The 15,856-nt window shown below is 48.0% G+C and overlaps 1 protein-coding gene across 1 annotated transcript in view; it reads left to right on the forward strand.

Annotated features, from left to right (window-relative positions):
* The window catches only part of LOC122920502 (zinc finger CCCH domain-containing protein 18-like), a 76,068-nt gene that overhangs the window by 4,261 nt on the left and 55,951 nt on the right, over positions 1 to 15,856 (forward strand). Inside the window, 2 exon segments of the mRNA XM_044270039.1 lie at positions 6,805 to 7,591; positions 13,567 to 13,651. Of these exon segments, the coding sequence (XP_044125974.1) occupies positions 6,818 to 7,591; positions 13,567 to 13,651 (859 nt within the window). The 5' untranslated portion in view covers positions 6,805 to 6,817.

Raw genomic sequence — 15,856 nt, forward strand, 5'->3', positions numbered from 1 at the left:
GAAATCTCCAAATCCAAACTTTGCTCCATAGCATTCTCGGGGGAATACGTGTTTGGGCCGGTACTTAATAAGATTTTAGAAAAGGCCGCGCACAAAAAAGAAGGGTTTACCTGAAGAACAAAAAAAAGACGAGACCATCTAGGGGTAAAGGAAAGACTGGTCGATGGAGTTACCAGAAGGGGGGCAAAGGAAGAGGTCTCTTCCTCAACCCCTAAAACAAAGTGAAAAGCAGTGACGCCAGGGTAGGGGGGAGGGTAAAAGACTTATTGACCCAGTGGGAAGCCACAACATCAAACCCATGGGCTCTAGAAATTATAAAAAATGTATACAAGATAGAGTTTACCTCTACCCCACCAAAAAAAGTTCCAGATAACGTCTCGCGATCCCAATACCGTTTAAAAAATCTGGCAGGCTATACTAGAATTAAAAACATCAGCAGTAATAAAGCAGGTCCCTGTGTCAGAGGAAAAACAGGGCTTCTACTCAAGACTTCTTAGTACAAAAAACTGGATGGCTCCTCCAGAACCCTCATAAACCTAAAAGACCTAAACAAATCTATAGTGTACAAAAAAATGTACCCGACGTCCGTGGATCTCAAGGACGCATACTATCGCGTTCCTATTCATCAAAATTCACAAAAATATCTTCGGTTTGCATTACAAAGCCCGGATCACATAATGCATCCTTTTCAGTTCTGCGCCCTCCCCTTTGGTATAACCCTAACCCTTCTACGAGGAAATTTGGAAGCAGAAACGGCCACCAAAACACAAACCTTCCTACAGAAAATTTCCAGCTGGTGTTGGCTGATAAATAATAAAAAAATCTTCCCTAAGATTCCTCGGGGTGATGCTGGACTCGGTAGCCCAGAACAGCACCTGGATCAGGGACGCCATGAGCATCTTGGGTCTCATGACCTCCTGCCAAGCCCACACCAGGACCATACAATCCTGGATACTAAACAATTGGAACAAAGATCAGTCATCCTGGGACATGCTAATAAAAATCACACTGCAAATAAAACTAGATTGGAATTGGTGGAAGATGGAAACCAATCTAGCCAGAGGGGTAACCTGGCAAAAAGAACCAGGAGTACGAATTGTAACAGACGCCAGCACAATGGGGTGGGGAGCAACAGTGGCCTCCTCGAGCTGGCAAGGGAAGTGGCCGGAAGAAATAAAGAACGAGTCTTCAAATTACAAAAAATTAAGGGCGGTCTGGGAAACTCTAAATCTGAGTTTATTAAAAAATTCACCTAAAAATACTCTGACAATACAACAGCAGTCGCTTACCAGAAGCATCAAGGAGGCACAAGGTCCCAAAAATTAAGATCCCAAACGAAATAAATAGTCTCCTGGGCAGAAAAAAATGTTCTATCTATCACAGCCATTCATCTGAAGGGAGGCAGATTTTCTAAGCAGACAGACTCTAAACCCAGGGAATGGTCCTTAAATCCAGACATATTTCAGAAATTAATAACCAGATGGGGCCCACCAGAAATAGACCTATTTGCCTCAATAAGAAATTCAAAGATCAGCCGGTTTTGCTCGCTGAACCCCAGCCTTCTCAGTAAAATGGAACTGGAACCTTGCATATGCGGCCCCCCCCCCCCCCCCCATGGGCAATAATCCCCAGGGTTCTGTAGAAAGTCCTCACAGACCCAGTGACAGTGATACTAATTACCCCATATTGGCCCAAGAGAACCTGGTTCTCCATCTCTGGACGATCCATGGCAGATACCTTTTCAGAAGGATATTCTCTCACAGGGACCAATCCTTCATCAGAACCCGGGTCTCTTCAAACTATCGGCCTGGATCCTGAAAGCGAGATCCTAAGGAGTAAGGGCCTTTCAGATAAAGTTATCAGTACCCTAAAAGCCAGCAGGAAAAACGTTATGGACGCCATTTATCTGGAAAAAGTCCTTCTCGTGGCTGGGAAAGTCTCTCCCAATATATCATCTCCTCCATACAAAAGATCTTGGAATTTTTACAAAGAGCCCTAGACTTAGGCCTTAGACCTAGTACTTTGGAGGTGCAAATATCAGCCCTGGGGGCTTTCTACGATACTAACCTAGCGAACCACAGATGGATTAGAAGATGTATTAAAGCCGCTTCTAGACTCAGACCTTCCTTAACACTCCGCTATGGGACCTAAATCTAGTCCTTAACGGGTTGACAAATTCTCCTTTTGCCCCAGTAACAGAAATTTCCTTAAAACATCTCTCTTTTAAGACGGCCTTTTTAATAGCAATTTCATCTGCTAGACGCCTAGGAGAAATCCGGGTTTTTCTGATAGAATTGTATTGCGACTAGATCCGGGTTTCCTCCCGAAGGTCGTTTCAAATTTACATAGATACCAGGAAATTATTTTACCTTCCTTCTGCAGTGATCCAAAGGATCCCACAGAAGAAAAATGGCATCTTCTGGATGTAAGGGAGACAGTTATCCAGCACCTGAAAGCTACAGAACCTTTTAGGAAGGATAATAATCTGTTCATTCAATTTGCAGGAAACAATACAGGGAAAAAGCTCTCCAAGGCATCCATAGGGCGTTGGATAAAAACCACAATTTCTTACGGTTACTCCCTATTGGGTCAGGCATGTCCTACAGGAATTAAGGCCCATTCTACCAGGGCTGAGGCCTCCTCCTGGGCGGAAAAAGCCGGAGTATCTCTCGACCAGATACGCAGGGCTGCAGCCTGGTCTGGCATTAGACACTATCGCCTGAGCGTTTCTGCTTCAGCGGATTTGGCCAAAGAGTGTTGCAAGCTTTTTTTCTGGTATTGAGCCCCTGTGACGGAACTCAATACTGGAAAACAAAAACGCTGGTGTGAAAGTAGCCTTAGTCGCCCATAGCAACCAATCAGACTCCTTTAATTTTTTACAGCTCCTTTGGAAACTGAAAGGTGGAATCTGATTGGTTGCTGTGGGTAAATGAGCCAGTTCTTTACACCATCATGCACACGACTGTATGTATTTTGCAGTCCGCAAAAAATATGGACGACATCCGTGTGCATTTCATATTTTGCGGCATGAACAGCTTGCCCTTCATAGAACAGTACTATCCTTGTGCATAATGTGGACAGTAATAGGACATGTTCTATTTTCTTTTTTGCGGAACGGAAATACGGACATATGGGAACGGAATGCACATGGAGTAACATCCGTTTTGTTTTTTGTTTAGTTTTTTTTTTTGTTTTGTTTTTTGCAGACCCATTGAAGTGAATGCAAAAAAATGGAACGGAGATGGAAAGAAAATGTTTGTGTGCATGAGACCTAAGGCTACTTTCACACTGGCGTTTTGGCTTTCCGTTTGTGAGATCCGTTCAGGGCTCAGCGGTCCAAAACGGATCCAAAACCCTAATGCATTCTGAATGGAAAAGGATCAGTTTGCCTCCGATCCGTCTCCATTCCGCTTGCAGACTGAGCTAAACGGATGGCGTACGTCTCTTCTGCTGAGGACACTCGTCGGGACATTTTTATTTTATTGGGCTGTAACGTGTGAAACGTGTAAACCCTATATTTAGTGTGGGGGGGGGGGTGTATGTAGTGTTTTCACATCTGAAGGGGCTTGTAATTAATTTTAAATTCAATTTAGAAGAAAAGTTGTTAAAAAATATATATATTTTCAGCAAAAAATAAATTACATTGTGTGCCAGGACGGATCCGTATTATCTGTAACATGACCATGACGCATCCGTCTTGAAAACTATTGAAAGTCAATAGAGGACGGATCCGTTTTCTGTTGTACCAGATTGTGTCATAGAAGACGGATCCGTCCCCATTGACTTACATTGTGTGTCAGGACGGATCCGTTTGGCTCAGTTCCGTCAGACGGACACCAAAGCGCTGCAGGCGGCCTCCAGAGCGGAATGGACACTGATCGGAGGCGAACTGACGCATTCTGAGCGGATCCTTATCCATTCAGAATGTATTAGGGCAAAACTGATGCGTTTTGGACCGCTGAGCCCTGAACGGACCTCAGAAACGGAAACCAAGATGCCAGTGTGAGAGTAGCCTTACTTACTACCACTAACTGCAGCTCTTTTTTCACACAAAAACCCCCCACAAAAAAACACAAAAATGTGCAGATGCTACTGAGCACACAGATCGTGTGCAAAAACTGTAGTATAAAATATCCCTACAGTGAACACTGGCTGAAAATGTGACTTCTGTCTATATAAGTATAGAACAAATAATCGTCGGTGCTGATCAGGCAGTACGCACTGAACAGCACATGGCGGTCACAGCTCGCACGCAGAAAGTGGTGCAGAGCGAGAAAATGGTAAAAGAAAAAAGACCCAAAAAAATACACGGACCAAAATGGCGTCCGTTAAAAAAAAAAAAAAAAAAAAGACGGGAGGGGGGGAAAGGAGGGACGAAGGGTGGTTTAGGGATCTGGAACAGCTGCAAATGAAGAAAAAAAAATCTGTGCAGCTATCCCAGATGTTCTTTTTTCTTCTTTTCAGCAGGAAAGAGGTTAACTCGCTGTGGTGTGCACCACAAGTCCCAGCAAGCCAACAAGAAGCACAGAACCTCTCTGCATGGAGTCACCGGCTAGAATGGCCTCATGCAGGGAGGTTCTGCCTCTTCCTGCGCAGCTCTAGCATTGTTCCAGCCAATCGCAGCGCTAGAAGGAGACCCCAAACACTGGTGTCCCCTGCCTCACCTCGGGGGTGACCGCTGCCGACTTGTTCAGCACCTGCCCCCTCCCCGATTCCTCTGACAGCTTCCTGCGCAGTGATGTGCCGGTCTCATTGATCTGCAGGGGGCGATGCAGCACCATGGCTGCCTGCCGGTAAGAGCAGACATGGTGCCGCGACTCCCCCCCGATCGTTCTCCAGATCTCGCGGACCTTGCGCCGTACATGTACAGCGCTGGGCGTTAGGGGTTAATATCCTTTTCAGAAGGGGCGTGCTGCTTCTTTACCAAGTGCTGCTCTCCATTGAGATGAGGGGGCGGCTGTTTTGAGGCGTATTTTAGAGATGCACCAAAAACTGTGGTAGTGACAGAGACCACATTAAAGCTGTCCGGTCGCTGGGTCCCTTTTAGTTTCACGCCTGGAAGCACGGGGCCCCGAAGCCTCTCCTGTGCGTTGGTTTCTGAATGATTGATCTTTATATTGCGTTCTTCTCGCCATTATGTAAATGATCTCTTTGAAGTCGGGGGCTGCAGCTTCCTTCAAGTCGGTTTTGCCGCACCCTGTTCCAGCCTCCTGCCCCGTGACTGATGCTGCCCCCTGTGCCCACGTCATCGCCCCCAAGCGCAGGCGCACCAGAGGAACGGAACGAGGATGATGTGGGCGCAGGAGGCGGGATCACCGAAGGAAGATTAATTATTCAGAAACACCATGCTTCCAGGCGTGAGAACGACCGGACAGGTTCCCTTTAAAGAGTTTTCCGAGATTTGGCCCAGAGCAGGGAGATGTACAGGGTAAAGGACAAGTCCCTTATTCACCGCGCTCTGGTCCTGCAGCCATGATGTCAGGCTCATGCGACGACTGAAGCCGGGCGGCCACGTAGTGGAGCTGCTAGTAATTACTTGTGTCCCCCTAATATTTCTATGAACCCTTTATGCCATTCCTCTGTTATTCCTGCTAGAAGTTTATTAATGAATTGCCAACATTTTGCAATAAAGGTTCAACTGGGTGTTACCAGCTGGGGGTATCTCTTCACAGTCTGACATGGGCAGCACTGATTGGATAGTGACCTATTGTGCCGGGTCACACCCCCAACTAGTAACACCCAGTTGGACCTTTATTATAGACTGCTGGCAATGTATTTATAATCTTCTAGCAGGAATAATAGAGGGATGGCACAACACAGAGGGATGAGAACAGCTACTCCAGAATGTCGGGAGAGGTGAGAGTGCTTTAACTATTCTGCTGGTGACATGGAAACCGCAGGAATTAACCATCGTGGGGGCCTCTATCGGCAGGAGGCGGCATTCACAGCCTCCAGTCTTATGTCGATGAGGTTTAAATACCCATCCATTTCCAGGGGCCACTGACCTCTAGAACAGGGGCCTGGAGCCGCCGATCCACAGAGTCTGACTGGAGTGGTCGTCACACTTTCTATGGAACTGATGGCGAGTACAGAGCTGTCTCTTAGAGTGCAGAGACGGTGTGCATGTGTGACTGCCACTCCATTCAAACGGGGGAACGTGGAGGCCCCCATTCTCGTGATCGGCGGGAGCCCCAGCAGTCTGATCCCCACAGATGGGGGACAAGTGTTTGTCCTACAACTCCTTAAATTGTGATAGATTCCACATCTTTGTATTACATTTGGTTTAATCGTTTTCAAGATCTCTGCTTGCTGTCAGTCAGTGGAAACGTTCACTGTGTGCCTGCTGTTCTGAAATTGTGTTGCGCATCCAGGTGCAGAGCTCACCGTCCGCCACCTATGGCTATTACAGCGTTGAGCTGTGCGTATGTCGGGCGGTGACCCCCAATCCCGCGTCGTCCTCCATGAGATCTGCTCTCCAGCACAGAGTTCTGCAACTTCCTGATATGCTTCAATTTCCGGTTTCTTGCTGTTTTTAAAATTATCTACTTGCTTTCAGTGAATTGAAACATTCAGGACCTAACCTAATACTTTTCATCTGTATCCAAGCTAGACAATCCCCCAAATAAGTTTTGTCTGCATTGATACATTGTAACAAACTACTTTTCAGTTTCTGTATGTAAACAAGAATGTTTTTCATTCATTGGCAGCAAGCAAAGATCTGGAGAAAGGATGTTTAGCTCAATTATGTGGCCGGCTGCTTTACTGCCTCCTGTGGTTTCTGACGTTCGGCTTGTTGTTTTTCAGGTACCCTTGACAGATGGCCTCAGCAGATAGTCCTGAACGGGACCCTCTGTCTCCTGAAGAAATCTTACCTGAGCTGACAGATGAAGAGGAAGATGATGACAGGGATCGGTCTTCAGACCATGAGCTGGATAGAGAGGACGAGGGGGGCTTTAACGATCTGTTAGAAGATAAGAGTCCGCCCGGAGACTCGGCTGAACCCCTCCTGAGCTCAGGAGAACACTCCCCCCAAGTCTCAAACAATAAGCATTCCCCAAAATCTTTACCGGAGGATCAAGTCGTGTCTGGGTCCAACTTTGTACCCCTCCAAGATTCCCCTGATTCTCCTCCAGTGGAGAAAGGTAACTTGGACATTGTTGAAAGGAACCAAGATGATTGTGAGGAGCACGAGGGACGTTCTGAAAGGTCGCCTCATCCCTCTGATGACGAGGATCACTTGAGTGAGATCCGATCTCCGGGCTCTGAGAGCGAACCCAACCAAGACATTCGGCGTTCTCCCAACGTGGATGACGATGACCACAAACGAGCCAACGACCTTCACGACGAAGCTTCTTCTGTGACACGAGAACTGGATGAGCATGAACTGGACTACGACGAGGAGGTCCCTGAAGAACCCATGGGACCCAACCAGGAAGATGACCAAGAGAAACTCATGGGCGATGATGAAGACGAGAAAGACAAGGAAGGCTCCCCACTCAATGAGAAGACCGAGAGTCAGAAGGATGAGGAGCCGAAGGACAAGAAGAAGGAGGACGATGACGGAGAGATCGACGAAGGGAGATAGATGTGAGTGACTGGGGTCGTCTTTGATTTCACCCCTCGTCGCATTTCCTGGTAACTTTATACTATTACAAAAAAAAAAAATATGCTGGCAATATTAACCCTTCCCAGTCAGAGGTGACGTCCTTGCAATTAGGTAGTTAATACCTGAGTTCCAGCGTCTGACTCGATGGGGTTCATATGTGCCGCTGCTGCTAGTGACTGGCCAGAGTGGTGATGTGCCCCCCCAATTGTCACGTGATGCATGGGGGGACCGTCACCGCTGACACACATGAATCCTGTCAAACCAGATGTTGACATGCAGGACCGGACCAAGGGAGCTGGAACCCAGTGGCAAATGGAGGGCCAGTGTGATTCTCTCCACAGGTCCAGTGATGGTCGTCAGGTTAAAAGGTCCCCAAACGGGGAGAACCCATTTAAGGGGTTATCCGTGTAAAGGTAATGATGACCTATTCTTAGGATAGGTCATCATTATCACATTGGCGGGGGCGCCGGGACTCGACATCAACCGTTTCGGGGAGCCACCGCGCAAGGGAGTGGCTGTCCTTGGTATTGTAGCTCAGCAATATTGACTTCAATGGGGCTGAGCTGCAGCTAGGCCATGTGACCAATGTACATCACATGACCTAGGAAGAAGCTCCGGCGCTCACATAGCATTGGACCTCTGCTAACAGCTGATCAGGACCGCGCCTATCTGATATAGATGACCTATCCAGAGGACACGCCATCAGTATAAATTACCAGATAAACCCTTTAAGGTGGGATAGCTCCATTAGAAGCACTGATCGCTAACAGGCCCATTAAAGGTTAGGTTAAGCCGACTGTGACGGAGAGTAACCCTGTCATGTGTCCTGTACCCTAGCAAGGGGGGGAACTAACTCTCCGTAGGGAGAAAGCACCTTAATCAGTGTGAGGAGACTTATAGGCCATACATGCTCCTCTGGAATTCTGGGAGAGCAGAAATGCAAATGAACTCTTAACAAGCTCCGCCTCTAATGCCACCAGATGTAAGGCAGCTATCCTATGTCAATGTTCAACTCTTAAAATGAGTCTTGAGACATGACTTGGATATTAAATAAGCCAGCACCTCACCTGCAGACAGCTGTTTCGGGGTGATTGCCCCTCATCGGTGCAGAGAGTACCCTGTCTCTCAATGGAACGAATGTCCTCAGTGAACAGTTCAAAGTATTTGCTAAGGAGCATTTAAACTAGGAAGGTGGGGGGGGGGGGGGCAAAAGAGTGATAATCCAGCAGTCCGACTGCCCCTCCGAACAATGCCAGGAGATGCCAGTAGCACAAAGGTTAAGAAATGACAAGCTCAGAGTCTTGTCTACAAATGCTCGCAGTTTAGGGAATAAGATCAATGAACTTGAGGCTATAATGGCATCTGAGAATATAGATGTAGTGGCTGTTACTGAGACGTGGTTCAAGGGGAGTAATGACTGGGATATATCAATACCAGGGTTCTCTCTATATAAGAAAGACAGAGAAGGCAAGCAAGGGGGAGGGGTGGCCCTGTAAGTGAAAGAAAGCATAAAATCTAATTTTGATACAAGTTAGCGAGAACAATTTAGAGTCAGTTTAGGTTACCTTGCAGCTTGATAATGATAAGGTAACTCGTGTAGGTGTGATATATAGACCACCTAGCCAAGTCAAAGAACTAGATGATCTACTAGTTGAGGAAATAGCTAAAATGGCATTGAAGGGGAACGTTATCATTATGGGAGACTTCAATCTTCCAGATGTAAACTGGAAAACCAAAATAGCTAGTTCTGCCAGGAGGACAGATATTCTAAATTCCCTACTGGGATTATCTCTACAGCAAGTAGTGGAGGAGCCAACCCGGAGGGAGGCCATTTTAGATTTAGTATTCACAAATGGGAATCTGGTATCTGATATTACTGCAGGGGAAAGCTTGGGATCTAGTGATCACCAGTCAGTGTGGTTTACTATAAGTACAGTCACACCACATAAAAACTGACTTTTCTAAAATTAGATTAGTGGTACACGAGTCCCTATCAGACTGGAGCAGTTTCATTGGAGTCCAGGAGAAATGGGACTACTTAAAAGTGTCACTATTGAAGGCAACAGAAAATTGCATTAGGCTTGTCAGTAAAAGCAAAAAAAGGAAGAGACCACTGTGGTACTCAGCAGAAGTGGCCCAAATCATTAAAAACAAAAAGATAGCATTTAGTAATTATAAACAAAAAAACCTGAGGATGACAGGCAAATAAGATTAGGCAGAGAGAGGCCAAACAAGTTATAAGAGCTTCTAAAGCACAGGCAGAAGAGAAATGAGCTCAGGCAGGGAAAAGGGCGATAAGGCATTCTGCAGATACATAAATGAAAAAAGGAAACTAAAACAAGGAATTACCAAATTAAAAACAAGAGAAGGAAGGTCTATGTAAGAAGATAAAGAACTAGCCGACCGCCTCAATAAATACTTCTGTTCAGTGTTTACTAAGGAAAATGAAGGAGAAGGACCTCAGTTAGGAAAGAAGACTAATGAATCTTGACGCCTGTGTCTTTACAGAGGAAGAGGTTCTAAGTCAACTGTCTAAAATTACTACAAATAAGTCACAGGGGCCTGATGGGATACACCCAAAGCTATTAAAAGAGCTCAGCGGGGAACTAGCAAAACCATTAACAGATTTATTTAACCAATCACTGGCAGCAGGAGTCGTCCCAGAAGATTGGAAATTAGCAAATGTTGTGCCCATTCACAAGAAAGGTAGTAGGGAGGAATCGGGCAACTATAGGCCAGTAAGCCTGACATCAATAGTGGGGAAATTAAATGAAACCATACTTAAGGGGAGGATTGTGGAACATCTAAAATCCCATAGATTGAAAGATGAAGAACAGCATGGGTTTACTTCAGGGAGATCATGTCAAACTAGTCTTATTGATTTTTTTGATTGGGTGACAAAACAATAGATGGCGGAGGTGCAGTAGACATCGCTTATCTGGACTTTAGTAAGGCTTCTGATACTGTCCCACATAGAAGGCTTATCAATAAAGTGCAGTCTTTGGGCTTGGACTCCCATATTGTTGAATGGATTAGGCAGTGGCTGAGGGACAGACAACAGAGGGTTGTAGTCAATGGAGTATATTCAGACCAAGGTCTTGTTCCCAGTGGGGTACCTCAGGGATCTGTTCTGGGACCCATATTGTTTAATTTCTTTATCAGCGACATTGCAGAAGGCCTCGATGGTAAGGTTTGTCTTTTTGCTGATGACACAAAGATTTGTAACAGGGTTGATGTTCCTGGAGGGATACACCAAATGGGAAAGGACTTGGGAAAACTAGAGGAATGGTCAAAAATCTGGCAACTAAAATGTAATGTTGATAAGTGCAAGACAATGCACCTGGGGCGTAATAACCCAAGAGCAGAATATACAATCAGTGATACAGTCCTAACCTCAGTATCTGAGGAAAGGGATTTAGGGGTCATTATTTCAGAAGACTTAAAGGTAGGCAGACCATGTCATAGAGCAGCCGGAGATGCTAGCAGAGTGCTGGGGTGTATAGGGAGAGGCATTACCAGTAGACAGAGGGAGGTGCTCATGCCGCTCTACAGAGCACTAGTGAGACCTCATCTGGAGTATTGTGCGCAGTACTGGAGACCATATCTCCAGAAGGATAGGTAGGCAGACCATGTCATAGAGCAGCAGGAGATGCTAGCAGAATGCTGGGGTGTATAGGGAGAGGCATTACCAGTAGACAGAGGGGGGTGCTCATGCCGCTGTACAGAGCACTAGTGAGACCTCATCTGGAGTATTGTGCTCAGTACTGGAGGCCATATCTCCAGAAGGATACTGATACTTTGGAGAGAGTTCAGAGAAGAGCTACTAAACTGGTCCATGGATTGCAGGATAAAACTTACCAGGAAAGATGAAAGGACCTGAACATGTAGAGCTTGGAAGAAAGACGAGACAGAGGGGAGATGAGAGAAACTGCTAAATACATAAAGGGAATCAACAAGGGAAAAGAGCAGAGAAGATTTACAAGAAGAAAAACTGCTACAAGAGGACACAGTGTTACATTAGAGGGGCAAAGGGTTAACAGTAATATCAGCAAGTATTACTTTACTGAGAGAGTAGTGGATGCATGGAATAGCCTTCCTGCAGAAGTGGCAGCTGCAAATACAGTGGAGGAGGTTAAGCATGCATGGGATAGGCATAAGGCCATCCTTCATATAAGATAGGGCCGGGGCTATCCATAGTATTCAGTGTATTGGGCAGACTAGATGGGCCAAATGGTTATCATCTGCCGACACATTCTAGGTTTCTATGTTACAGGTAGGAGGCCTGTGTCCGAGCAGGGGGGAACTAACTCTCCTTAGGGAGAGCGCACCTTAATCGGGGGGAGGAGACTTATAGGCCATACATGCTCCCCTGGAGTTCTGGGAGGGAAGCGATGCAAATGAGCTTGTTAGGAGCTCATCCCTTCCCTCCTGTGCCCTGTAATGTACAGGACACCAGTGTGAACACGGCTTTATACGCAGCTGCCTTCAGGGTCCGGCTGGTTGTCTGATCGTCACCCTATATAATGGCGGGCCCACAATGCACTCCTCTTTGGGAACAGGGAGCAGATTGACATGACACAGCAGTTTAGCATGGAGTCGGTGTGATATACATACTATATATACCTGTGCAGTATAACCGAAATATGCTGGCCATGCGGCTGTGTGTACCAGTGCAACCTAGGGGCCCTAGGGACCAGAGTCCAGACTGTAATATCTGCAGGGCCGTTATACAGCCTTGTAGATATGAAATTATCCAGCATGGGAAGCACCGCTCTGTGTTTTATGGAGTCACGGTACACGTTAAATACATACAAAATACAGTAATGCAGTACTCCGTGTCAACACTAGGGGTCATGCAGCACCAGGTAATATCTGCAGGTAAAAGCTTGCGGCGTTAGTTCTTTATTTCTGCCACTAGGTGTCAGCATTGCCGCTAAGGAAAGAGCAGCAGCGGCATCTAGTGGTGGGAGGGATGCGGAAACATCTATTCCTGAGGTTTGGGCTGTAGCTGCACATTATCACATTGTTCCACATCTGGTCACTAGCTAGGCATATTGAAAGTTCACAGCTGCACAGAGTATTTTAAAAGGTGAATGTGCTAATCTTGTGGGAATTCACAGACTGAGAGTTACACAGCAGAAGGAGCAGAGTCCTCAGCAGCACAGAGTATTTCAGAAGAGGTGCATGCAGCTTTTATGGGACCTCATTAACATTGCCACTTGCCTGGACAGGGCAGACAGTAAAAGGGGTTACCCCACGAAATGCACCAGATAGGTGCCAAACATCGGGTTGGGGTGGTCTCTTCTGGTGTACCCCTGTCCTGAGAAGGCGGGGGTCCTCAAGCCCCTTCTCTCAGTGGAGTGGTAGTGTGCAGTGCTGCAGTCACTTCTATGGACTGACGCAGACTGTGCTTCTTCAGTCACATAAAAGTCAATGGAGCCATAGGTGGACATGCACGCTACCACTGCATTCAGCGGGGTACCCTCTCTTCTTGAGGTCGCTGGGGTCCCAGTGGTCAGACGCCCCCCCATAATTTCATATTGCCTCTCCTGTGGATCAGGGATAAATCTTTTTCATAGGATAACACCTTTCATTACTGGAAGGTGCAGAATACCAAGCAGCACAGAGTATTTCAGGAGAGGCGTGCCATGGCCTTGTGGGAGGTTACAGGCTTGGAGATGGACAGTGGAAGGAGTAGGGTCCCCAGCAGCACAGAGTATTTTCAGGAGAGGCATGTCATGGGTGGTCACAGGCTTGGAGATGGACAGTGGAGCAGCACAGAGTATTTCAGTACAGGACTATACTAATCTGGGGCAGGCACTGAGGCTGTGGTGCTCGTGTTTTCTCACTCTCTGCTGTGTTTGCCTGGATTGTAAGTGTGCAGCTTGTGGCGCTGTCCTGCGCAGGGACCGCTGCGTTTCTTATGTCTGGAGGGTTTCATCTCCGTTTTCTTACTGCAGGATGACGACCTCGAGGAGGGGGAAGTGAAGGACCCAAACGACCGGAAAACCCGACCCCGGCTAACCTGCCGCTTCTTCATGAAAGGTAAGGATCTGGTCAGCACCTTCCTCCTGAGTGACCCATAAGGTACAATGGTGGGATCCTGCCGCCAGGACGGCGATCAATACCGGTCCGAATTTGTGCCACACCCCATCCCCAGCAATTACCAAACCTCCACCGGACACCAGAGTCTGATTGTGAGACCCTCACCTCATCTTTATGGGACTGCCGCAGATAGGCGAGCGCTGGACTGGGCTTCTGTTCACGTCTGTGGGGGTCTCTGCAGTCGGACCCTCAGCTCATCTTTATGGGACTGCCGCAGATAGGCGAGCGCTGGACTGGGCTTCTGTTCACGTCTGTGGGGGTCTCTGCAGTCGGACCCTCACCTCATCTTTATGGGGCTGCCGCAGATAGGCGAGCGCTGGACTGGGCTTCTGTTCACGTCTGTGGGGGTCTCTGCAGTCGGACCCTCACCTCATCTTTATGGGACTGCCGCAGATAGGCGAGCGCTGGACTGGGCTTCTGTTCACGTCTGTGGGGGTCTCTGCAGTCGGACCCTCAGCTCATCTTTATGGGACTGCCGCAGATAGGCGAGCGCTGGACTGGGCTTCTGTTCACGTCTGTGGGGGTCTCTGCAGTCGGACCCCCACCTCATCTTTATGGGACTGCCGCAGATAGGCGAGCGCTGGACTGGGCTTCTATACAGCAGTCTCGTAGAGTGCAGGAGGGACACGTCTGTGGGGGTCTCTGCAGTCGGACCCCCACCTCATCTTTATGGGACTGCCGCAGATAGGCGAGCGCTGGACTGGGCTTCTGTTCACGTCTGTGGGGGTCTCTGCAGTCGGACCCTCAGCTCATCTTTATGGGACTGCCGCAGATAGGCGAGCGCTGGACTGGGCTTCTGTTCACGTCTGTGGGGGTCTCTGCAGTCGGACCCTCAGCTCATCTTTATGGGACTGCCGCAGATAGGCGAGCGCTGGACTGGGCTTCTGTTCACGTCTGTGGGGGTCTCTGCAGTCGGACCCTCACCTCATCTTTATGGGACTGCCGCAGATAGGCGAGCGCTGGACTGGGCTTCTGTTCACGTCTGTGGGGGTCTCTGCAGTCGGACCCTCAGCTCATCTTTATGGGACTGCCGCAGATAGGCGAGCGCTGGACTGGGCTTCTGTTCACGTCTGTGGGGGTCTCTGCAGTCGGACCCTCACCTCATCTTTATGGGACTGCCGCAGATAGGCGAGCGCTGGACTGGGCTTCTGTTCACGTCTGTGGGGGTCTCTGCAGTCGGACCCTCAGCTCAGTGGTGGTAACTTTTGAACGCTTTCGCTTGTTTTCTCGTCACACGTTGTACTTCATGACGGTGGCGAATTTGAATCGATATCAACCGCCTTTATTTATGAAAAAAACCTCCTAAATTTACAGAAATCTTGGAAAAATGTATAATTTTCTAAATTTTGATTTCTCTGCTTTGAAGTGATAGTTATTCTTTACGTTCCCCGTTCGTCTGCTTCATGTTTGGATCCTTTTCTAAATGTCATTGTATTTTTTAGGACGTTAGAGGCTTAGACGCAAATCTTAAGATTTTTAGGCATTTCCAAAACCCACTTTTTAAAGACCAGTTCAGGGCTGAAGTCACTTTGTGGACCTTGCATAGTAGAATTTGGTTTGAAGGTCCCCCCCCCCCCATATATTTACGGTGTTCGTGCCCCTATCGGGCTGCAGCATTTGGTCTGCAGCCCCCCCCCCCCCCCCCCCCCCAATATATTTACGGTGTTCGTGCCCCTGTCGGGCTGCAGCATTTGGTCTGAAGGCCCCCCCCCCCCCATATATTTACGGTGTTCGTGCCCCTATCGGGCTGCAGCATTTGGTCTGCAGCCCCCCCCCCCCCCCAATATATTTACGGTGTTCGTGCCCCTGTCGGGCTGCAGCATTTGGTCTGAAGGGCCCCCCCCCCCATATATTTACGGTGTTCGTGCCGCTGTCGGGCTGCAGCATTTGGTCTGAAGGCCCCCCCCATATATTTACGGTGTTCGTGCCCCTGTCGGGCTGCAGCATTTGGTCTGAAGGGCCCCCCCCATATATTTACGGTGTTCGTGCCGCTGTCGGGCTGCAGCATTTGGTCTGAAGGCCCCCCCCATATATTTACGGTGTTCGTGCCCCTGTCGGGCTGCAGCATTTGGTCTGAAGGGCCCCCCCCCCCCCATATATTTACGGTGTTCGTGCCCCTATCGGGCTGCAGCATTTGGTCTGAAG

The sequence above is a fragment of the Bufo gargarizans genome, chromosome 10, assembly GCF_014858855.1.
Source record: "Bufo gargarizans isolate SCDJY-AF-19 chromosome 10, ASM1485885v1, whole genome shotgun sequence".
NCBI classification, from domain to species: Eukaryota; Metazoa; Chordata; class Amphibia; order Anura; family Bufonidae; genus Bufo; species Bufo gargarizans.